The sequence below is a fragment of the Corvus moneduloides genome, chromosome 1 (genome assembly GCF_009650955.1).
Source record: "Corvus moneduloides isolate bCorMon1 chromosome 1, bCorMon1.pri, whole genome shotgun sequence".
Classification (NCBI taxonomy): domain Eukaryota; kingdom Metazoa; phylum Chordata; class Aves; order Passeriformes; family Corvidae; genus Corvus; species Corvus moneduloides.
Window position 1 is genome coordinate 145854587 of NC_045476.1, and position 26076 is coordinate 145880662.

Consider the following 26076-nt stretch of genomic DNA (forward strand, 5'->3'; position numbering starts at 1 on the left):
AAACAAAAACCAATCACTCCTTTTAATATCCCCAAGAAAAAAAAAAATCACTGCAACAAATTCGCCTCATACAAATATGAATTTTATTTACAATTTTCCAAATATCAATCAAATCCAGCTTCTCAGTTAAATGTGTAGCATTTGTCCTTTAAAACAAATTAAACATTGTGTTCTTTTTACATCTGCAATATGGAGTCCATAGGTACATGCTATTTGGGGCATCTAATGGAACAAATTTAGATCACTGTGTGTGTTCAACACCGAAGGTATTCTGTGAAGACTCTTTCTTCAAAATTTATCTGCCTCAGGGACAAGCATTTCCACAACCACTTTCTGATGACAATTAACTAGGAAGGTTTAAAAACCCAGTATTTTATACCAGGACATACTGTTCACATATACTTCAGGGTGTGTTACCATGTTCCTATTGCAAAGCTGCCTGCTCTATAAGCAATGCTACTGAAATCAGACTAAAGATTACCCACAGATTTAGATATTATTCAATGTGAATAAAAATGGCCATTGATGACTTTTACTTGAGTATGTGTAATTATGGGCCAACTTGTACCTGATCTGGTACCAGTGTGATGTGATCTGTTCTGAAACTTGAAACCGCATGGGTCATTATAATAAAATCTTTTACAACTGTATTGCACATAAGGTTCCTCAAAAGCACAAATCTACGTAATTGCATCCTGAACTCAGAATTTACCTGCTAACCTGCATGAAAAAATTAACCAGATGGTAAAATAGTTTATTTTTCTCATCCCAGTGTCTGTGAATGAAGAGAAGAGGGAGAAGATACATACACTTTGGAACCTATTCAATTGTTTGTTTCTTCTGCATGTGATTTGTACTCAGAGATGAAAATTTAAAAAAAAATAAAAAAGCCAGACAGACCTTAGATTTATCTTTAAAAGTACCTCAAAAACATAACAAAAATTCAATTTAATTTTGATACATATTAAAATTTTAGTCAGTTCTGCCCGACAGCATAACACGACAGAAATGCACAAGACTTTAAACATGCTTTAAAATGACATTCAACAAAGTATTTAAAATTTAATAAATAGCATACAATCACACACAAATACATTTCATACTGGATCTTTAAGCCTACTAAAAACAGACTGGCAAAGAATAAATAAAACAGTAGTTGACAGTTTTGATTTTAAAAGGTGTAGTTTCTTCTTGTCACGCTAGTAGCCACGTATTAACCTGCTTATCACAAAATTGGAAGTTATGAGCTTTTTTCCTCACTGATCTGTTTTGCTCCAACATGTAGTATCATAAAAAAATACACTAAAAGGGTTTTCTTTTGGTTTTTTTTAAACAACCAGTCTGCGACCGAGTAAATCAGTTTTTAAATACAATGAATAAATAGGGAATTAGTAAAGCAAATTCAATTGCAACAAAAACGCAACACCCCAAGAAAAGAGCCATGGAAATATATAGCCATTGCAATATTAGACAATAATAGTACTTAAAGTGATAGTGCTTGTGCACTAAGCTCATTAGAGACCTTAATATGATTTTAGTGCAAATCCCTTGAGTCCAAACAAGCTTTATACCCTACAGTATTAGGGAAAGATCTATTACCAGTTGGAACTTATTCTGTAGTGTATTTGTACATATTGGATATTTAAGGAACTAACACATATTGTAATATCTTCGGCCCTTTTTTACTTCAAATCAAAAAGACTAATGACTGGGGATTTTACATACTATTTGGCTGTACCATATTAGACTGCAGTTTAGGAAAGTCAGTGCTAAAAAAGCTTTTGCCATCAGTTTATCTACTATGCCTAAATTTCATATATCATTGCATTTTGTACTTCTGAAAGAAAAAGAATGCTCCTGGAGAAAGTTTCTCCTCCCTTTAAGTAAGTTCACATTATGATGAAATTCAAGAATATTTAGACAGTGTTGAATAAACTCAAAGGAAAGTACATATTTTACATAAACAATCCTTACCAGTATTTAGTATATTAAGTTACAAGTATGTTGGCAATAATACAACAGAGTCAATTCCTAAAGGAAAATAATTCTGTACAAATTCACCTGTTAATATGGGGTTAAACAGGCAGCCAATAAGTCTTGAGCAGCCATGTTTCAGGTTTTAACTACAGTACCAGGATAAACTAAATTTGAAACTAATGGGGAAAACTTCAGTTTAAAGAGTAATCTGATTATACTGGATACACACATTGTGTATTCAGAGCCATTAAAATGTTCACTCTTATAGTTCCATAATGTCATCCAGTATAAGAAAAGTTTAATCAACCACACAGGCTAAAATAGCTTTAACATATTGTTGTCCTGGATTTTTTTAAACTAAAAACTAATTTTAACTGTGAAGTACAAAACAATGACAGATATTGCTCCAACTTGTACACAATCTTTCCTAAACAATCCGTACCTAGCAGAGTAATAATGCCTCATCATCACTAGTTTCATTTTTCACTGTTGCCTCTAAGCAAGTGTCGGGTATCTGGGCAGTGTGTACGATGCCACAGCTCTCACAGGGGCCATCTCGACTGCATGACCTCACACTGTGATGTGTTGCACTGTAAGGCTGTCTAAGCCCTGGTCCTTGATCTGAGCTGAGATCAAGTAGAGGTCTTGAACAGTCATTCATGTCAAAGTCTGATGCTACATCAGAGACTGGAATTAACATTTCAACATCATCATCCTCTTCTCTTCCACTTACCCCATTATCAAGCTGTCTCAAAGGACTTTGGTTCTGATTCACCGAGCTTGATCTCCCTAAAGTAAAGCGTACCCAGCGTAAGCCTTGAGTCATACGGCTTAGTGCGCTCGTGAGCTGGTGGCGTGCGGGACTTGTGCTTGGGGGCTCTACACTTGTCACTTCTCTTCCACCATCCGTGGCACTGCTACTGCTGCTCTGAGCAGAGGAACTCCCACATGCTCCCACTGCTGCTTCTATTGCTGTTGCAGGAGGGACTTTTTGAGGCAAGGTGGCAGCAACACCACCAACTGCTCCTGCTGCATCTCTTCTTTCATTTTCTGTGTCTGTATCATCAGATTCAACTGAAAACAAACTTCTGTGAGTATTATTTCTTTCAGCTTCTCTACTAGTACTTTGGCTGGCAACGTCATCTCCATCCGCCGAGACCAATGCCAACGATCCAGAATGACGTGACCTTGCAAAATTAAAAATTCGATTCCAAATGTTACTTGATCTGCCAGCCATAGGAAGTCTGATTGAGGTAAATCCAAGCTGAGATCGTACTGCCAGCCTCAGGTTTTCCAGAACTGAAGCCTAAATGAGAAGACAAGCAACAATCAAGTGTTGACAGTCTGCTGGTACTAGCAAAGAATGAATGATAACTGTTGTGGAAAACAGCATTTAACGAAGTTAAATGTAGAGTCTTAAATATAAAAAAATGTTGCATCTTTCATAATAAGGATCTGGTATATGTAGCAATAGGCTATTTAAAAAAAAAAAGTGGGCATGAAAAAAGTTTAGATGCTCTAGTGCAAAAAATATTATAAACAGGCAAATTAAGTGGAAATACATAAGCAAAGGTAATAAAAGAGGAATGAATTCTATATAAGGTACATTTCTGCCCTAATCAAGGATCTCTAAATAAGACAATGTGAAAAGCAAGGCACTATAGCCTGGATATGGAACACTGATTAAAGGAAAGTACAACCACAGAGCCAGCAGAGCAGGCATACTAAATCTATTACAGACAGTCTTACCAAAAAGGTAGTCACTGTGGATTTTAGAGAACAGCACATAGAAACATGTCTCAGAAAGTTTAGGATTTAAAAACAAAGTCTTCCAGAAAGATTTAACAAAGGTGGCCACCTTCTTTATCCACTACCATAGGGCTGCCTCAAAGGGACTAAATTAAATATCTTCTCCAGCAGAGGCTTATAGTTTGACTTTTTTCCCCCCCTTCTGGTATCATCAGTTAATTCCAGTTTCAAAATGCTATGCTTCTGTTGAAATAAAATTATCTTTTGTGTTCTAAACTATACATTTCCCAAATTCACTATATGTTTTCCAGTCATTTAGCTACAGAAGAATGCATACCTGAATTTTCCTGTTTAAAACCCTGTATAACTTTTGAACTGTAAGGTAACACAAACACACAAACTCCTTTGTATTGGGGATCCCTAATGATGCCTGAAGTGGCCACCTAAAAACAGAGACTAGACAAGAATAAGGGAATGAAGGTAGGTATTCATTTGAAAGGCCTTCAAAGGTACCCCCTGGGGAGCCAGAGGCTACTGCCAAGATGGACCCCAAGATGGACAACAGGCCACGAGTTCTTCACACTTTTGTAAGTTTGGTTCATTTGCATATCAGGGTTAATTCTCCAATTAAAGCTTCAGTTAATGAGGTAATTTCCCCAAGCTTGCCCCTTCCCTTTAGAGGCTTTTGGTTTATATTTTTTGGGCCTAGAATGATCTGAGTGTCCTTGGAGAGCAGGCCTGGAGAGGCTTTGTTACGTCTACCTAGCATGAGAGAGCAGAAGTGAACAGGCTACAGGAAACTTCAGTTACACACTAGGCAGTACAGGATTTGAAAAATATGGAAGTTAAAACCTAAGGCATCACTAACTCAAACTTAGAACACTACCTCAGCTAAGTAGCTCAATTCTCAAATAGGTTGGAAGATTTTCTATCATCATTCTAAAAATATTCACAAATATGTATAATTAGAGGATAAAGCCCATATTCACAACTTTTGATGACACTTATGGCAAAAATGTAGAATATTCCTCAAAACAGCCATTTTTCCCCAATTAAACTCTTAACATATATGCATGTATTTCCTTTCGTTTATAAAAACGGAACTTTAGTGTTCTCATGCTGTCACCTTCACCTCCTTTCCACCATTCTTCAGACAACACAGCAGAATATCTGAACTATACTGCATGCACAACCTACCTCTTCCCTTCCATTAGTTCACAGGATGATTGAATTCAAGCATACAGTATGTGTGTACAGCAGCCTTACTTTCGAAACCTACTGAACAGACTGCTACTCATCCTTGAAAATCCAGCTCTGAAGGCATGTATCAGTTTTAGGCAGAAAGCACTACACAGAAATCCAAGATTCCTATAGCTTGAGACTTCTGGAAATCTTGAATAACTATCTTCAGTCCTACACAGGTTTGCAATCTTAAGATGTATATTTTGCTCGAAACAAATTTTAACACACCTTGACGTAATACTGACTCCCTTCCTCCAACACTTTACTATATTAAAAATCGAGTTTTATAATTTATAGAATTCAATTTACATTGCCTTGAGTTTTTATTGACGTTGTCTCCTCTGAAAAACAAAGGTTTTAAGCAATGCAACTTCATTGTTCAAGTATGAGTAAAGTTTTTATCATGGAAGCATCAGTGCTTTAGAATGACACTTTCATTACTTTTGAAGTTGATGGCCTGCTCACTACTACTCCTGATTTCTATGCTAGTTAATTGGTCAGTATAGTTACTTCAGTTTTCAAGGCCTCAAGTCTTATTTGAAGTGCTGGTGTTCTTAATGGGAATTCAGTAACACTCTCACTGTTCAAAACTATTGTAAATGCATTGATATTTTATGGAGTGTGAAATCATGGTTACATATAAATACTATCAAGCAACTACATTTTGTTATGTTTAATTACAAAAGATTGCCATATAATTTCAATATATTCTGAAATGAATTTAAAATGTATCCAAAGAAACAGTAGGTAATTCAATTTAAGTCAAACTAAAGAGTAAAGAAAATGTCAGTAATTGCACAGCTTTTCAAAAGCTCCAGTACCAATCTCTGACTGCAGCCACTACACCTGGGTCTTTCAGAACTGTCCTCTCTATGATGAGATTTCCTCTTAGTAAAAACCAAGATCTTTACATCACCTTTATGCGATTTCATGATGAAAAATGGGTCTGAGCAAGCTAGATTTTTTTGAAAATCGTAATTGTTCCTCCACATATTTATGTACACCAAACCTGAAGTGTCCCACACCTGCAGAAAACATTGGTTTGTTCCAAGTTACCTGTACTAGAGGACTTACACATCTGGGCATGATAACTGCATTGTCTCCACAGACCTTCTTGGGCTAACCCTACCTCAAGAGACTTGTGCACATAGATCCATCATAAACTGGTGAAGCTTAATTTTGGAAAAGAGGACAGCAAGCCAAATTTGTAGAAGTACAAAACTGGTTTGAAACAGTAACATACTGATCTTTATTATAACCCCAGTAACCCACTGAACAAGGGATTCTACAGTGTCCACTACAGGCATTTATTTAATTAATGAAGCTCAGTGCCAATTTAGCTACTAAAAAAATCTTTACTATGTGTTCTGACACATTTTAAAGCCTCTCATGCAAATTGCAATTTATTTTCCTCTTTTCCTCTGAAAAATCTTTTGTGACAGATCCTAGCTGTTTGTGAACATGTGTGCATGAAAGAACATGTGATAGTCATGTAATTTTTTCTTACAGTAAACTTTCCTGTATTAACTGCAACATAATTAATGCCAACTCTAATGCAGGATTCCTAGACTAAGACGTTCCTTCTATTTCTCAAAAGAGCTCTATAACTGAAAGACATTTTTAATTACTTGAAAAGTTGTTTGACAGAAATTCATTAATCGCCCAAGTAAGAAATGTGCTAATCATCCACCTCTGAATCTGGATGACTAGGAACTATTAACTGCCATTTACTAGCTTTTACTTTGTAACTTGTCCATGTAATTTTATATGATACTACAGCCTGGCCTTCTCCATCACCTCATTATTCACAGCAGGCATGAACATACCTACACACTGTGCATGTGAACTACCATTTTGCATTAGAAGTTTAGGTCTTCTTTCCCAAAACAAAAAGTGCTATCATGCAATCCTTACTTTCACAACAGTAATACAGAACATACAATTAGATCTACCAATCTATTACTCTTCATGCAAGAGGGGTTCTATAGTGTGCATTACTGGCATTATCAACAAAAGAAAGCCTGCAAAGGAAACTGTGGTGTTACTGTATCATGATTTTTTCCAACAGCTAATCATTCCTGTAGCATTATTGACTTGAAAAGAGGAAAAGGAAATGCTCTAGAACAAAAGAATGTACATGAAAGTTAAAATATCTTCATTTCAGTCTCCTTAAAATTTAAGTGGTCTGCCTGCTATTTTGAAATCTTACCTGATTTGGGGAACAAACAGGGAAATCTTCGACTGGTGGAATTAAACCCTGGGCAATTAATTGTCCATAGGATGGAGGAGCTTCTCTTCTTAACAGTTCAGCCTCAACCCTTGACAAGTGAGTTTCAAATGATCTTTCAAAGAGAAAAGAAATTTCAGAATACATAAGACACTGATGCATATACATATAGAAAAGAATAAAACTACATCAGACTATTATAATCTGAAAAAAAATTTTCAGAAGATCAAGTTTTGCTAATTTAATTGAAATTTAATTGACAAAGAATATAAAGTCATTCCTATGAGTCCGTCCAGCTGAAATGGGAGTAAAAAAACCAACCCAACAATAAGTTTCTTAAAAGCAAACAAACAAGCCAGCCCAAACCCATTGGCTGAATATAAAAAGCAGTGTGAGTAATGCTTGTATTATTGTAAAAAATTGAAGGATATGTAATCCTGGCATGAACTAGCCTACAAGAGAAGAAACATGCTGTCATACACAGAACTGCAATATAAATTGCAAATTAATTAACTGCAGTTTTTCCACACTTCCTTTTTGTTAACATCGTCTGAAAGCTTAACCCTCAACAGTGAAGTGATCAGAATACTTCGATCCTCTTTTCTTCACTGGGAGAGCAGTCAGTCACTGGAACAGGCTCCCCAGGGAACTGGGTCATGGCACCCAGCCTTCAGAGTCCAAGGAGCATCTGGACAATGCTCAGCCATAGGTCTAAGCAACGTTTAGTTTTAGATGTCCTGCAAGAAGCAGGGAGTTAGACTTGATATTCCTTATGGGTCCCTTCCAACCTGATAAACTCTGTGATTAACTAACCTCTTTTTACTATCTAAGAAAAAGGAACAGTATATTTACAAATCACATGCAACAATATTTGTATGGCAATAAAACTGCTTCAAGTACAGACAATACCAAGATACCTAAACTTGTAATAAAGTTGAGTTCAACTTACCTTCGCTCAAACATCCTGAGTGAGTACAATTTACAAGTACATCCCAGTGCAATGACAAGCAGCAACCCACAAATAAGACTCCCAATGACAGCTGCAGTTATCACTCTAGTGGGCACAATGACTGGGCAATTCTCTTCGTCACTGCCATCACCACAGTCATCTTGAGAATCACAAACCCAGCTCTCAAACACACAGCGGTTATTTTTACAGTGAAAATTGCCTGGCTGACAGAAGAAACAGTTCTTTTCATCTGAACCATTAGGGCAATGATTCTGGTAGTTGCAGCGATCTGAACGAGGGTAGCAAACACCATTTCGAGAGCAGGGAAACTCATCTCTTTGGCACATGGTGCAGTTGGTTTCATCCCTTCCATTTGGACAGTGCCAGTAGCCATCACAGCGTTGCTGCTCTGTGTAGCACCCCCAGTTTCCACCGCATGGGATTTCCCAGGGCAAACAGAAGCCATCAACCTGATAGGTTGCATTGAACCCTCTTGCAGCATTCACTTTGTCAGCACAAAAATGCACTCTTATCTGTCCTGAGGATGAAACAACTGTGAGGGGAGCATGAGAATCAAATGCTGTCAGTACACGCAACAGCCTCCGTGGATTCTCCTCTAACCCATCATATATTTTGACATAGTCTCCATAACCTGTACCATCAAGTTTAAAATCAGTGAATCGCAAGATTACTTTGCGATGATCACCAGTGTCTATCAGCCAGGTGCAGTTGCTGCCAGGTGGATAAAAGTCAGGATAGTTGGGAGAACTGAAAGTACCATAAAAGTATTTTAACCACTGCCCACATGTTGGCACATCACAGTCTATTTCATCTCCTAGGTCAAGACAATCAATGTTACCATCACATTTTAAAGATTCTGGAAGGCAAGTGTAAAGCTTGGTGAAGCGGGAAAGACACTGGAACTGATTGTTAGCACAAGGCTGAAAGGAAGAAGCTGTTGGAGGATTAGCTTTGGCACACATTTCTTCATCCGAGTTGTCTCCACATTCATCCATATTGTTACATTTCCAACTTTCTGGAATACACTTCCCATTAGCACAATGAAACTGGTCACAATCACAATTTGGTTCATCAGATTTCCCTGGAAGTAGAAAAAAAAATTTTCTTAGAGTTTAGCACTTTAATGGTTTGTGTTGCATATTTATTTCCTGTACCAGGTACTTCAGAAGGGAAAAGCAAATGCCTGAAGTGTCTGTAAACCATGACAACTTTCAGCAAATTTCAAGATAAAACAGTTTTTTCAAGGCAAAATTGCATCAACACATCAGCATGTACCTTATCCTTAGCTGATTTCAGTCAAATAACTTTAACCCAAGCAAAAAAACCAATGCTCATTTATAGCTATTGAGAAATCTGACTTCTAATATGCTAACAATAAGTTAGAAAAATACTCTCCCATCTATCACTCAAAATACAGAAACATTTTGTGCTGCAGTACTGGTTATCTCCTCAAATTCTTTCCCATAAAAGCAGTCAGACTCTCTTCTGCTTTTGGAGGTTCCTACTTTGTACCAAAGGATCTAAGGCAAGACAGAAGCTGACAGCTGAAGATTACACATTACCACCAAAGAAAGAAACCTCTGTCCTCTCCTCTTCCCACTGTTTGCTCCTGCCTCTCCTGGAGCAACTAAGATGAGAGTGCAGCAAATATACCTGGGATCCAAGCTATTTCAGCTCTGCAACAGTTCAGCTGAGTTAAACACTGCTGTATCACTTTCAATCACTTATTTCTACAAACCACTGTACAGAATGTAAAATTTGCTATAAAACAAACTATCATGGTCAAAAAATTTAAAATGAGTCTGCAATGCAGATGGTCCTACACAGCAGTAATTCAGAAACTAAACTAGACAAATATATATTCATTCTAAGGAACACTATGCCTAAGGTTTTAATAAGGAAACAGGAAAGACAGCATGATGAACTCACTGAAATCCTAATGTTCCCAGGAGAAGCATGTTCTATCTTTTTTTACAAGAGAACAATTCAGATTGGAATGGAGGCCATCTAATCAAATCATCTGCTCAAAAAAAGGCTAACTGGTGTTTGATTAGGCTCTTCAGCACCTTCTGCAATCAAGTATTTTTAAAGTTCCAGTGCTTTATTAGGCAACATGATAAAAGTTTTCACAGCTAGCTTGAATTTTCCTTGCTGCAACTAATCTGCTCTGATAGGTCAAGTCATATCATACCTCTGTTCTCCTTTTTTCTACTTTATCTTCTCAGAAAGCATTAAAAATAAATACTCTAACTTAAAATAATAATTCTTCTTTAGAAAAGTAGAACACATCATTTTTAAATTTCACAAATGCTAAGGCTTTTAAAAAGTGAATGCAGAAAAAATGAAATCAACAACAGTGATAAATGTTACAAGCACTGCTAAAGAATGTTTAGTCTACAAATTTGCTTTCAGAGACTGAAGAATGAAAGGAGAGCAAAATGTATGTGCTGCCAGTGACTGATTTTCAGAAAACCTTAATTTCACTAAAAAAAGTCCGAAGAGATGCAGTATAAATGATACCATCTTCTTGTTCTGTTACAGATATGTAAGTATTTATATATATATAGTACAGTCACACACATACATACGGTTCACAATATTAGTATGGCAAAGTTGGAACCTTGGCCTTGAATTCAAAACCTGTAAAACTGAACTGCTAGACTAGTCCTACCTAAACTGAGTGACTATGCTCCACAGGTGCAGGCAATATAGAATATGCATCAATGAACCTGTACAAGTACTAATTAAAATCTAGCTCAGTCCTTCTGCATTGCAGAACCTGGAAGAGCTTGAAAAGAAAGCTGTAACATGGAGTTATAAATTTTGACAGGAATACTGCAGTAACAAAAGAGGATACAATTTCAACCCAAGCCCTTCCTTCTAAAAGCTTTTAAACATCCCAGAAAAGAGTTGGGATACTTGATCCTGATGTAGCATTTTTAATCACCAATCATGCAATCCTTACATAAAGAAAATTCACCTGTGAATCAAAAAGAGTCTTAAAATGATAAGAGATGTACTAAGTAAGAATAACTTTGGGAGCTGCACCACAAAAGACTTGAGGATAGCACATGATCATTAGCAGCACCCATATATAGTTACAGCCAAAGGACTAACACAAGTCTTTCATGCATTTACCGTGGACATTGACCTCAGTGCTTTTAATAACTGTATTTTTCACTCTACATCACCACTAGTAAATTCTGTCCCATTGCAATTCCCAAAATTAAAATGGCTGATAAATTTTAAGTAGCAGGAGGAAGACAGAGGGAAGAAAGGCAAGTAAAAGTGGCACAAAATTTACTTTCTAGCCCAGTACCCTTCCTACCCATTATGCTTTTTTCTATTAGTTTGTTTGTTTTAAATTAAATATAAATATTTACCTATTATTTTCTTTAAACAAGAATTAACTCAAACAATTTACATGACCTATCTTTAACATCCAATTTTAAACATGGGGCTCCCTAAGGGCCATTTTTGCACTTGGAATCTGTAGTGTTTCTATCATTCCAGCACAGATAGGCTTAACTTGCATCCAAGTAACTAATGCATTAGTGTTTGTTCCCCTTTTTCTACGATGACTTGCCAACTTTGAGAGTAGCTTTAAAAACACTGAATTAAACAGTCTATTGAGGTGTTAATTTGAGCACTACTGCATAGTGCTAATGAGAAGAAACCAAACATAATGGCACAGTTGAATGCATAGCAAAAGTGTTAGCATTCAAGAGCTTTTTTTGACACTCAAAGGCAGAAATGACCAGATGATTATTAGAGCAGTTGTCAACTCTTCTCCTATATACAGATTGGTTTAAAACATTAAAAGACCACTCTGATCACTGAAACACTACACTTTCATCTCAATTGTGTATTGTATCAAACATAGGGAGCAAACTCAAGCCAAAGTTTCAGTATGGCTCATTTGTTAAAAAATGAACAAACTTCCCCAAAATAGTATTTCTTTCTTTTAAAAAAGACATTCACAAATTTAGGATTAAAGTCTTAAGCACTCTAATCTACAACACTACATAGAAGAAATCAATTAACATAAAAACCTGCTTATTATTGAAAATATTACAGCTTCTTCCAAGAGGGGTTACATAACAAAATTGTCTCAAGACCAGAGAAAAAGGGAAGGGTTTTCAGAAAAATTCTACAAAGCCCATGGCTTCCCTCCTCTACCCATTTCACACTCTTATCCAAGGTATCCTTCCTTCTCAAAATCCCTCAGGAAGGAATGCTGCCTTTCCTCTGTGCCTACTTGGAGAGGGAGTTGAAAAGGGCAGAAGCTGATGCCTGACACAGGGTAACTGTTCCCCTGGGCCACTGGCAGAAAAAGCAGCACAGGATGACTGATCAGCCACTGGCTTCTTCCCTGCTCCCTGATACGTTTTTTGGTGAGATGGTGCACCAAACCCAGGTAGAGCACTGCCCTGAAAGCCGGGCCAGCATCAAATGCAAGGCTGCATTACTTCCCCAAGACCTGCTAAACTGCAAGGAGCTGAACCATAGAAAGAGCTTTTTTGTAGACTTGAGAACAGGTGATAAGAGATGGATAAGCCTGCTTGGAAACTTGTTTGTGAGAGACTGCCACAGTGAAGGAAGCTACTAGGTAAGAAGAGTGCAGAGTACAGAACAGGAGCAAATACAGCTTAGACTAGAGATCAGGGCTAGATTTACTGAATCTTGTTGGAATTGTTTTGAAGGTGGGTGGCACTGGATATGTGTAAGAGTATGAATTGTTTTATGGAGGAGAGGAGCCAAAAGTCGGTGTGCACAGAGATCTGGAGCAGGCCAGTGAATGGATACAGGCATACACTTGGAGGGAGCAAGGTAACATGAAACCATTGTGAAAACCAAGAAAAATCTAATCCAGTATTTGGGATGATCATGATGTAGAACACCATAATCATGCTATTATATAAAACTGTAATACCTCTTAAAGTCAGGAAAAGTTTGGAACTAGTCTTGAGCCACAACTGGCTTCCTCCTCTTGGCAAGATCCAATAGAGCAAGAATGCCTCACAAAACACTCTCAAACTATTACTACTGGTAACTAGTTTATATCACATCCTGTAATTACACAAGAAAAATTTTGCAGGTACAGAACCATGTCTGCACTTGGCTGGATTAATCTGTAATATTAATGCAGTGGGGATTTTTTAGATTTTTTTTTTAAAAGATAGTATGCCTTCTGGAAATGGGAAAAATGATGCACATTCTGTGAGAAATGTAAAAAAAAAAATATCCTGCCATTTCTTTCCTCTCTTACTGTATTTATGATACTCAGAAGTTTACCCAACTACTTTAATAAATTTATTTTAGTCTGACGAAAACATTTCAAATCTTAAACTATTTTAAAAGAACTTCTAGGTACCTACTACTAATGGCTAACCTTTTTCTTCCCAAAAAATCATTCAATCTGCTTACTGATATTCCCACTTTGAATATTCAAGTTGTGCATGGGATCAAAATACATTACCTAATCTATGTTTTCTCTGATTTCAATAAACCTTGAGGTGACTACAGGAAATACCCATAGTCAATACTTACCCCATTAGAAGGACATAATTCTTGGAACAGGAAACAAAAAGTGAAACCATAAAATTATACTACATATCATTTGAAACATACCAGCAAAGTAGGCCAATCTGAAGCCTTTTCTGGAGATGCTATCATCTGAATGAAACCTTATCCAAACATGATCCTGTGAAGAGATGTATGGTGAGGGAATGGAAGAGCCACATGCTCTATAGCCTTCAATATTCTTGTAGCTTCCAATTGTTAACCAATCTGAGCTGCATCGTCGAGATCCCTGAACATCAAAATCTTGAAAGCTGAAAAAGAAAAATATCAAAATTGCTACTGAACTCAATATTACACAAACAATCTGATTAATTACTACACATGGAAATTAGCTTGAAGTTCTTTTTGAAATAAAGAAATATTTCTGAAGTAAAAATAGTAGCTTTTCTACCCATGTAGAAATAGGATTTAACCTTGTGCTGATACGTCTAGATTATGAGGACAGCAAGAATGCGTTCTGTCAGATAAAATATTGCATCCACCACTTACAGAAATGCAGTTTTATACAAAAACACACGTTGTCTTAATCTAAAAATAAATTCTGTTAATGAAATTGTCCCTATGTGTCTCATTTAATGATTTTCATATACTACTAAGTGATTTTGTTTAACCCAAATTTCACGAGAATTTTAGCTAATGCTACACTTACGGCAATAATATGATTTGACATTATAAATACAGCTAAATTGTTCAAAACTATGTTTTCAGGTAAGATTTCCTCCCAGTCTCACTACTCAGCTACCCAACCTTTATGTCATGGAATGCCATGGTGTGGCTGCACTCAATCAAGACAAGCTGCCATGGTAATGACGTGTGAGGGGGAGAGAGTCTGTGCAAAACAGGTCTGCACAGACAACAGAGCACTGCCAGAAGTGAAATGTGATACATATGAGTGGAAGGAAACAACATGAAAGAAAAAGAGTTTTATTAAAAATAAACAGTATGAAATGTGTAGAAAGCATTCTAGTAGCTGAACAGTTTTACCTACTTTACATTGCATTTATGCCAGTTAAATATTCAGTAGAAAGATTGTTTAAATTAAGAAGCAGTACTTTAAACAAGTAACTGTGTCAAAGAAAATATTTCATAATGAAGAGCAGTTCCTTAGGTCAACAAGTCTATACTGGAAAATGAAGAAAATCTACAGGTAATGCAATTTCATGATCAAGTCTAAGCAGTACTAACTTGTATGTTAATGCTACAAGAAACCAGTAACTGGAAATGAACTGATGAGAACTTGAATCCACAAGTTTTTTACATTACTACTTTAGAAAAGTTACAAGATATGGGAAACTGTGAGGAGCTCCCTATATCAAAACTCGGCCCTTCCTAAAGTGCAGTCCTATCTATTGACTCACTATTTGTCCGACATTATTAAGCACACCAAGGGACTTCACAGCAATGAAGCATTACAGCATTTACTCTACACACTTTTAAATGAAAATTTCTTATGTTGCAGACACATTAAAAGGATTCAAATAAATGAGCACATTGACATTTTTTCTAGTCACCAATTCTCCAGCTAAAAACAAATGCTACATGGCTGTGTGAGAACAAATCAGATAAAAGGAAAGGCAAAGGACAGAACTGAAATCCTTCACTTACAGGACGGAAGAGAAAACTGGTACGTGCACAAGTGGCAGTTAAAAATGTCTGGTTAGTACTTCTTCAATCCACATGGATAATACAGGAGCACTGTTACCTTATAGTAATGATCTCCCCTGGGTTCGCATGGATGTACCAGCTACAGTTAACTCGGGCAGGATACTCAGAGGGCCACCCTGGACTCGTGATTGTCCCGCTTGGTGATCGAATTTGTTCTGGAATATCTCCACAAGCTAAAATACACATATATATTGAAAGCAATTTGATCAATTCCTTATTTTTTACGAAAAAATATAGGACAAAAACCCCCACCCAACCAAATAGCACTAATCAGGGAAAATATCAGAGTGCATTAGATGACGTACCAATTAAAAAACCCACAACTTCTAAAGGAGTTTTTAACGGAACGTGTCAGCCAAAAGATGTTTTCCAACACTGCCAGTGTGGCAGTTTTTACTTATGTCAATTATTATTACAGATTAAAAAAGATTATTCTATGTGGACTTTGACAACTAGTAAAGTGAAAGATTTTTTATTTTTAAATTTTATTTTTAGTCTTCACAAAGATTCAGTTCAATTTAACCATGCATTTACACTGTATACTGACAAGTGCATTAGAAGATGAAAAGCAAATTAAAGCTAAATAATCAAGTAGCTGAAATTTCCTGTCATAGGTAGACCAGTGTTTGACCATCATTTAAATACTTCCCCCCTTCCAGTTCTTGGCATGGAAATGATCTTCATAAACATGATTCCAAATGCTTGAAAGGCAAGAGCACTTACTGCAGCAGAGAGACCTACAGAACTACATTTCTGATAATGGACTAGAAAGCTTATATTGATAGGTCTAATTATATAGAACTGAAGTAACTCAGTCATTTGTACTCTTACTTTATTATAGGTGTAGCTTTCTACATGGCCTTAACTCAGCTGCTGTTCCTTCCAGAGCTCAAGTGTTCTCAGTTCTGCTGATTTTATTTGAAGTAATGTACTTACACTTAAGTTCGTGGGTTTTGTTTTCCTGTTTCCCCCCCCCTTAGCAGCCTCATATCCAACACCTGTCATATAGCATATATAGAACCTTCACATAAATAGGAAGGCTAGAATACTCTCACTACAGAGCTTCAAATTATGAGGAAGTCTCAGTGGTCAGAAAACACATTAAAAATAACTGCCCTCTGTGCTTTTATTTTTCAGTTTTACCACTGGTAGTTAAAAATCTGCAAGCTGTCAAGGTTTACTGGTAGCCCAGTAAGTTACACACAGTAGTTTGAACACAAGAACTATGACAAATAAGGAAGCACTTCCATTATTGTCTGATCATCAAAAGATTTTAGAATTCCTATTTGATTAAAATAACCAATCAGAACTGATGCAATAAACAAAAAGGATGAAGAATGAACTGCATTTATAACAGTGCAAAAGTTGCAGTAATGTAATCTGTGGAGAGGTTATTGTTTTCTATTTTTATGCACATTTAAGCTTTTAAAATAATTTTGCAATGCTATAGGGACTTGAAATTATTAGAAGTTATAATTTTAAATTATTATTACTTTAAGGTATTTCTATATGGCATAACAAATGCACTTTTAAATATATTTTAGAAGGATTAAAAGATTAAAAAATGCTGACATATGTCTGAATTTTCTATATTAACTTAAATACAGCAGCAAAAATAAAACTCAGTAAATTTACCTTTTTCCTGTATATCTGTAGGAGAATAATGCTTTAAATATTTTTTCACATTCCTTTTTAGAGCTTTACTCATGCTGCACAGTTAAGTATTAACATACCTTAACTGTAGAACACAGGAGCTGCCCTAATATCTTGGGATGAAAAGGTTGCAAAATAGAGAAAGATACTATTCACTTGAATATGCAATCATTCACTTTCTTCTTAAATTTTGAGCAAACCCTATAGGTGGTGCTCTAACACCATGATAATTTGGAACACAGCTCCTCTGTAAGTGATCTTTTTATACTTAACATTTGTTCAGGCATTAAATGTAAGGACTTGAAAGAAAAACTGGTTATGAAGTTGTTAAAGTGAAATAGCAGTTTTAACAAAAACCAAAAAACATAGAAAACAAAACCAGGCAAAAATGTAGAAGAATGTATAAGACGTTTTATACCAAGCTAGCAAATGCTGGCAACAATTCCACATACTAGTTGGTTACTACTGAAACAGTCCCCAGCTTCAAAAATGTTGCCTGGAGGTGAAATTTACATTACAACACACACCTGAGATCAGATATTTCCAAACTGGCAGGCAAAATTTTGTCACTGAGAACCTCTAAAGAAGATATTAAGTTTATGTGACAAAGGAATTTTTGCACTAAAATACCTAAAAAATAATCCATTCAACATGTGTTCGTTCAGTTTTACAGAGTTCACCTCCAAAAACATGAACATACATAAATCCTGCAGCAGTACAAACAGTAATATATTTGTTACGCAAGTATGAATGGAAGAAATTCCACATAAAAATCCTGTATAACCAAGGTAGTACTTACAGAGCACATGAAAGCTTCCAATTTTACTCAAACTCAAGATTTTTTTATCCTTTGAAGAATCAACCTTATCCTTGTAATTTCTTTATTCTTTTATTAAGATGTCTTTTTTCTCTGTTTCCAGTAAAGCTTACACTACAGAGCTGAGCGCAAAATATGAGCATTTGCAACAGCATCCAATACAGGGAGAGTGAAGCAGACTATGGTGGGCATGAGGAAGCAAGAATGACCACAGGCACAGTAATAAGGGGTGAACAAAACTATACAAGTGCTGTAGAAGAGAGAAAGAACTGAAGAAAGTATTCATATTACAAAGTGGGGGTTCAAAAAAAAAAAGGAATGGACTTGAAAAGTGAATTACAGCTCTCTTAACTTCAAGTTGGCTAGACAAGCTAAACACACTTGCATACTGGATATGTATTAATGCACTACAAATCTCTTACTTATAACTCAGGAGACAACAGAAATCTCCTGTTTGCTTAAAAAGCATAGAGAAGTCAAGATCAACTGTGCAGACACTGCACTTCAGAAGTGCTGTCTTTTAGAGAGAGAGTAATTTCTCAGCGAGATTTTTAAAATCAAGGATAACCTTTTGAAATAGAACAGCTTTAAAGGGAATATACTTTATAAAGACAATAGCAAACCTTTAAAATCAATTCCTAACCCTCTGCCTAACTAGGATTTTCTCCTAGACATTTTGAGACTATAAGGTAACATACACGGTATTCATGTAATTGTAAACATGCAGAATGTAAGCAAACATCAAGAAGGATATGGGATAAGAAGAAAATCCAACTGGCAGCCCATAAAGCAGAAATGTATCAATAGAGGCAAACATCCTTACTTAAAGTTGCACAAAATTTGCACTTTAAATCTCAATTGCTAGAAGCCCTGTAAGCATTTGTCATATAGGTCAGTTATGTCTAGGACAACTTAAAATTACAGGAAAACTGATTAGGTTTGAAATAATTTAATTAAAGTATTAAAAGAGAACAGAAGAATGAAAATTAGATGAGTCAGGATAAAAGGAAATGAGTTTGCAACCAAGGCAGAAGCACAAAAGAAATTAAGAAGGTTGCACTGTAAAGAAGCAAAGACACCCAGTGATGCTTGCCCAAGATGTTCTCAAATCTCATGCTGGTGGCTATAATATCTGGGGGGAGGAACAAATTCCTTCTGCACAACCATTTCTACATGAATGCTGTTGCTGCTTGCACTCCCTTCAATGCCCTCATATTCTTTGGTACAATTCCACTCATCCATCTCCTACCTGTTTCAAACTCTTTCCTTTGAGAACATTTATTCTATTAACAATCTATTTGCAATTCTGTTCGTTACTCTGATATAACTGTTCAGTAGATTGCAATACTGCAATTAGAACTGAGGATGTTTCACATATTAGAGTGTAAAATAATGGTCAAAAGAGCTGTGCACATAATTTTCTGGGAATATGGGTTTTCCTGTAGACTTCTTAAAAACAGACACAACTGTTTTTCTTATTTCCTTCTTCCTGAAATTTGTTTACCATCCTACATTACAGAACATTATCATAAACTACAGGATATTGATTGGTAAACAGAAGAGAGCCAATGTATAGGTTACTGTACCAAATTCAACTAACAAGTTATAACAAGAAAATAATTAAGAAACCTATGCAAAAATTCTGTAGCAAGATCTAGAGAAGTAAAGTACCTGTAGTACGAGTGAACAACATGTCAAGGAAAAAAAGTCACTTCAGAAAAGCAGGGAGAGGGAGATTAGGGATTTATCTTCACAGTAATGCCAGGAGATTAGTTGAAAAGATAAAAGAATTAGCTTTCAATGTGAACCACAGGATGATAAGGTATGCATTATATTGGACATGGTAAGGACATGAATGCAGCTGGATAAATGATCTGAAGGTGTTTAAAACAGCTTAGAGTAAAAAGAGAATAATGTTGTGATAAAGTCTAAACGGTGAATAGGGAGGATAATTATTGCATTGTAACTCTTGGGAGCCACTGGAAGTCTTATTTGGAGAACTACAGGGGAAGAAGGCATAGGAATCTTTGCCTCCAGGTCAAACCAAAAGGCTTTAATTTAAAATGCCCTTTGCTCTGCAATACAGAAACATATTCAGTAAAAAGAAACCATTTTTTAAATATATATAAAAAACAGTGCTGCAGTTCCTTAAAATGCAGAGTGAGGGGTTAGGGAGATGGGGGAGTTGGTTTTGCAATTGTGACAATTATGGCTCAACATACCTCAAAGACAGACCTGAAAATATTTCTGAACCCTTCAGATTTTAAAGGCATAAACACTTGTTCTGTAGTGATAGCTTATATGCAAAGAGACAACATTCCACTAATTGTTCTTGGTAGAAAAAGCACGTTCATATATTAGAGATGTACCTGTAACTTGGCAGATATAATATACAGCAGAAGCATAAATACCAAAGGCCACAGAGGTCTGTGCTATTAAAACATAATTTAGTAAGGTAGGTCACGTAGCCTTACAGCAGCAGCATGACAGGAAATCTACCATCAAGACAAAAATTTCATTTTAAATCCTGTCTCTGTAGCAACTGTCCAAGAAAATCGCTTGCTTGGTTTCAACACCAAGTGAAAGTTGGATTTAGAAAGATTAAAGGCCAGATGTCTTTGGTTCTATTTTACAGAAACGCTGCTTAAAATTGTTCTGCAAAATATAAACCTATCCAGGTATGCCTGATGAAACATATAACCTGCAAGTTTGAAAATATGTTTAAGAGACACAATTTATTTCAAAGGAACTACAAAAATCATCTCATTCATCCCTATCTTTTATACTTGGGCTATGCACTTAACATTTGAGATGTACATACAAAGAGCAGTAAGGAAAATACTCCTTAAAAAAAAAGGGCTACTCTATATGCTTTCTTCAGGTTGTCCTTAACAGATCACCCCTTTCCAGTTACTTCAAAATTCCCCAGTGAAGAACTTGCACTTTGTATTAAAAAAGAAACTCAAGAGTACAGTATTTATTTTCCCCATACGGAAAGCTATTTTAAAACAAAAGAACATAGGAGATACTTATATATATATACACATATATATATTTGTTGTTGTTGTTATTATTATTATTATTATTATTTATTTTTACATGGATCTTTCTTCTCAGTAGTTAAAGTTCTATCTACCAGCTGCTGTTATCTTGTGTACAAAGTACGTTGTGTTCTGCTCTTCTTGGCACTGCCTATTCAAGCATGCTGGCCAAAATACTGAAAGCAGAGTCAAAAATTCCATTCACCCCTTGCCCAGCAGATGCTTTTCTGCCTGCATTGTGACCTGTGACACAACCCTTGCAGTAAACAAAGGAGTGAGGGGTTGTTAAAACATACCCTGAAAGCTGCATAGTGAGATTTTAGGCTGACTTAGTGTCTCTCATCCATTCCAATTCCAGCAACAATTGTTCCAACAGTGGCGAGTAGCTATGTTGATATTTATTATTTACAGTGTGCCATAAATGTAGTATATATGATACTTGGTGCACCAGTACTGTTAAAAAGCAACAGCATTCTTCATGACGCAGCACAATAATGGGTAAGAAAGATCTTCTATAATTAGACTTCTAACAGTCTTTGAGTGGTGAACAATAAAAGGGATATAGAAAGCAATGGGTATAAAACTAACTATACACTGACCATAAATTTGTCCAAATACTTAACCATACAAGTAGCAATGTAATGTTTAAAGCAATACTGAAGGATAACTACAGCAACATGTACAAGCTGTTCTCAAAAAGGACAAGTTTGCATTTTGACTCTTATTTTAGGAGAAGGGTGTGTGAAAATCAGTTTGAACTCCACAGATGAGTGGCAGCTTTCCTAGGGTAAGAATCACGCTTGTATTCTGCTACCTGCTGAGGAGCCTTTATCTTCCCATTCGCACATATTCTGAGTATCTGTATGATAAACCATGCCCAGCAGCTGCTGACACTGCACAGCATCTGAAGAACAAAGTCTATACTCCATTACCTCAATGGCCACACAGTTCCACAATCACTAACACACAACAGACCCAACTGCGGCTGCTGCCCAGAGAGGCCTAAAATCGACTTATTGGAAGAGAACACAGAAACCTTTAAGCAGTATGTGTTGCTTTTATACCCCATATTCTCCCAGCATCTCATCAGTTTCTCAGTTTCATGAGTTCTACATTTTTTTTTCTTGTATTAAGGAAAGCTGTGCAGTCAAGTGTACAGTAGTTTCAGTTAAATCTAATCACGTGAAATGCATAACTCTTGGATTTGTATTATTTGATAGTGTCCAAAATTACATTTCAGTAAATTTCATTTCACAAAAACTTTACTGTGGAAAGAAAATATCAATTCAACTTAAATCAACTTTTCTCTTAGTTCAATGTTTGTATGGAAAAATAATTAAGCAGTCCACTTAGAAAGGCATAATCTGTTCATGAGCATGCAGGTATCAGTTTTATCTTATGAGAATTTTTCCATGTTCCAGTTGCTTCATTCCTTATTACATGCTGCAAAAGGCAGTAATAATTTTTATAGCCAAATATCTCTTCATAAGATACCAGGTGGCTTTCAATATTTACTATTTAAGTCATGCATGAAATTTAAACATTACAAAAAATGACTTACCCGTTGACACTCCTGAAATATGCACATTTTCAGAATGTTCTGCAAGAGCACCATTTCCTAAAATTAAACATAATGAATAAGCTAATTTCCAAGATAAAATTTGTAAAAATTCTTCAGATACCTTTTAACAGAACAGAACGAACAAACCTGAAGTTATTTTAATTAATATTAAACATGAAAGGTCCTACATAAGTTTTATCATAAATTAAAGAGAAAAACTAGAGAAAAAGTTACTATACAATAAAAAATATCCCCACACAAGCATTGTTAGTTTACTCAGAACAATTAGATATACTAGAAAGTTAAAGAACAAGCAAAGACTGATACTGGCAGTTTTGAGAAACTATGCATTTTAGATGGTCAACTTTGTATTTTGCATCAGCGCTATTTTATTTTCAAGAAAGGTTTGTTTTAATGCATCTTCCCCATCTCCTTCTGGACCAAGTTTTGTAAGCAAATGCTATGCAAATAAAGACACCCAGGGGACTATATCCATCTCTCTCACAAAAATTGCAGCCTACACCCTTTATCCAGAAAGACGGATCAGATACAGCAGGGAAACAGCTACCTTCAAGAGTAACTCCCCATCCATGTTCATTAAAATGAAGTACACTTGCAAAGATGAACAAGACCCATATGGTCATCAAGAGTAAAAGACAAAAAAGTTAACCCTCCAAATCCCATACCACTTTGTACTCTCCAACGGAGAGGAAGTCTGCTAAAGCCAATATATTTGCTGGCAGGTGGCTGTACTGGTACATGATGTGACACATCAAGTTGTATTTGTGTGCATTTCTCCTCTCCTTTATCCATCATCTTTTCTTTTAACCTTTACAACAAATTTTTAATAAAATCTTTTAGACATTTCAGAAGGAAAGAGCTACTTTGATACGTAAGCTCCTTTGAACACAGGCAGTGTATCTAAAGTGTAAAATACTTCACTAAGCAAATCTTAAAACCACAACTCTTAATCCCTCAAAAGTTTTCTAATATTGAAGCTTTGCCATGTCACACAGGTTTTCATGAATGTGCTATCAGTTGTTCGACCAGCACTGCAATGTAAGTGTAGTATGTCTGGGTAACAAGAACCTTAAATATACAAAGAAAACACAAATTCCTTTTATACCAATTTAAAGACTGTTACGAATTGACCAAGAACATAGTATATCGAAGCCAGCATCCCAGTGCTCCTCTGGTGCAGTGATTGCACAGAATATATTTCAGAAATTGCTCCCAGGGTTGACACCAAATACAGAAAGACCTAATTTTTAGCTTTTTAAAGACACAATACAGTTAGAAACCTGATGATCAGAATTTGTAGAAAAATGTCAAGTTTAATTTATTTTTTAAAACTAAATTCCTTGGCTCTTTAAAGTGACATGTTTCCCACCCCATTTTCAGTGTACTAATTTCACTGCATATATTTACATACCAAGTTACTTTGTCTCAATTGTTAAAAAAAAATCCACACTGCAACAATTCTCCTCAATGTTCAAAACACTGAAGTATTTTTAAAACAAAAGCTATTTCCAATACTGTATTAGTGAGCAATTATTTTTCAATTAAACTATTTTAAAGTAAAATATACTTCTAAGTTTTAAAAACCTATTTTCCAAATAATTCTCCACTTTGCATATCACTGACATGCTGAGGAATGTTGCCACTCTGATTTTGTGTATACAGTAACACTTAGCTCTCAATTTACAAAATAAACATCTTTGCTGGAAAATTATTTTACTTGTAACTAATTCCATAGAAGCACATTTCTGATTGTTTTGTCTTCTATTATTTCCATCAGCATAAAGAAAACATTAATACATTTCAAGACTTTTTGTTTAACCTAAAAATAACTTACTGACATTTCATCTTTCAAATATTATTCACCTTTTTACTTGCAAAAAGGGGCACTAGCACATACAGCTATATCTGTTCTTGAACACTGAAAACAAACATCATGACAAAAAAGAAGGAACTCACAAACATCTAGAAATATGAAAAACCCTGAAGTAATTACATTGAAGACAGTCAGTATCTAAACACTCCATTGATGTTCCCAGAACCTGAATTCCTGACAAGCTGCCTGTACATAAAGATCAGGAAAACAAAAACCCAGAATACTAATGAAATCAGCTCTGATAAAAATACAATAAAACATGAAAAGACTGACATAACACTGAAGTGATGGAAAACAAAGTCTATATATATCAAAGACTGACAAAAACTATAAATCAGTAATATTGAGAAGCATACTAAAATGGGAACTTGCATCCATATCCCGTATGCGTTAACTCCGAATTAATGAGTTAAGAAAACTTAAGCCAATACCTAGAGAGAACACTTGAGTATTTTCCATCTAAATATGCTTTACGATCTAACAATCTCTTGAGATGAAGTGATGTCAGATTTATTGTCAAACTTCAGTGATTAGTCAGAAATGGCACTAATGCATGATGATGAAGCCTAAATTCAGATTCAAGTACTATAGTATCAAAGTAAGGTCTTTTTTTTAAAATAAACTCCCAATAAACTTTCATTATATTAAAAATGAGAAATCTCTCCGATTATTACTTCCTCTTTCATTGAAAACTGTCATTGAAATAGTGTGTTCGGATGCCATTTAAAACATTTAAGGGTTACTAACTGCCGACACAATTATGAAATTTTTAGGCAATGATCCTTATGTGATCTCAACAAATAATCACATGGTTCCATAAAGTTGGCCTACTAGAAGACCAATATATCAGATCAGTAATTTCCATTAAGATATGGGAACATAATTATCTTTGAAATTCTTGCTAGTCTACTTAAAACAGCAGAATATGAAACATAAAAAAAAATTTCTTAGGTCACCAGTAAGTTTTCATATTTCTTTATGTCCTAAAGACTAATTTACTATTTATTCACATTTCAACCTGAAGTTTTAAACTGAAACAGGTGTCACCTAACAAAACTTAGCACTAAGTTTGTCCATAACAGTTACAGGAGTGTGACAGCACAGCACTGGAAGATACACACCAAGAAGCTCCTGCCTTCTGTTCTGCCTGTGAGAAGCCAATATTGTTTTTTTAAAACCAATGTCTTCCATCATTTTTTTTTTCTGGTGACTTCTTAAGAGAAATCACTTCTGTAACCAGGACTATACCCATCTTCTTCACATCCTTTTATAAACACTTAGTACAAATACAAAACAGCAATGTATATCAACTTTAGCCCTGCAACTTAAGATGTGGTCAGCAACTGCAAGTATGTTAAAAAATTCAAATGGACAAGCGTCAAGATAAAATCAAGAACTTAATACGCTTTTTCTAAACAAAACAAAACAAATTGGTAAATTGATTATGATATTTTAAACTACTGGTAACCTAAAGGTTAAACAAAAGTATGAAAAGTACTTTTAATGGCTTTCTACTGCCATTAAAGTAGAAAAACTTTTGTTTACAACTGCCAGTAGTTGTAAACAAAAGTTTACAACTACTACTGGTAACCTAAAGGTTAAACAAAAGTATGAAAAGTACTTTTAATGGCTTTCTACTGAGGTGTACATGAGTTTGTTGCCACCATTCATAGTAATATCTCTAAAGATTGCTTGAC

General features: G+C 35.6%; 1 protein-coding gene across 1 annotated transcript in view; it reads right to left on the reverse strand.

Annotated features, from left to right (window-relative positions):
* Positions 1-64: 64 nt before the first annotated feature.
* The window catches only part of LRP12 (LDL receptor related protein 12), a 51899-nt gene continuing 25887 nt past the window's right edge, over positions 65-26076 (reverse strand). Inside the window, exons 2-7 of the mRNA XM_032131286.1 lie at positions 22486-22542; positions 15451-15586; positions 13797-13999; positions 8145-9246; positions 7178-7310; positions 65-3283 (exon numbers count right to left, since the gene is read on the reverse strand). Coding sequence (XP_031987177.1) covers positions 2420-3283; positions 7178-7310; positions 8145-9246; positions 13797-13999; positions 15451-15586; positions 22486-22542 — 2495 coding nt within the window. The 3' untranslated portion in view covers positions 65-2419. The remainder of the gene's footprint in view (positions 3284-7177; positions 7311-8144; positions 9247-13796; positions 14000-15450; positions 15587-22485; positions 22543-26076) is intronic.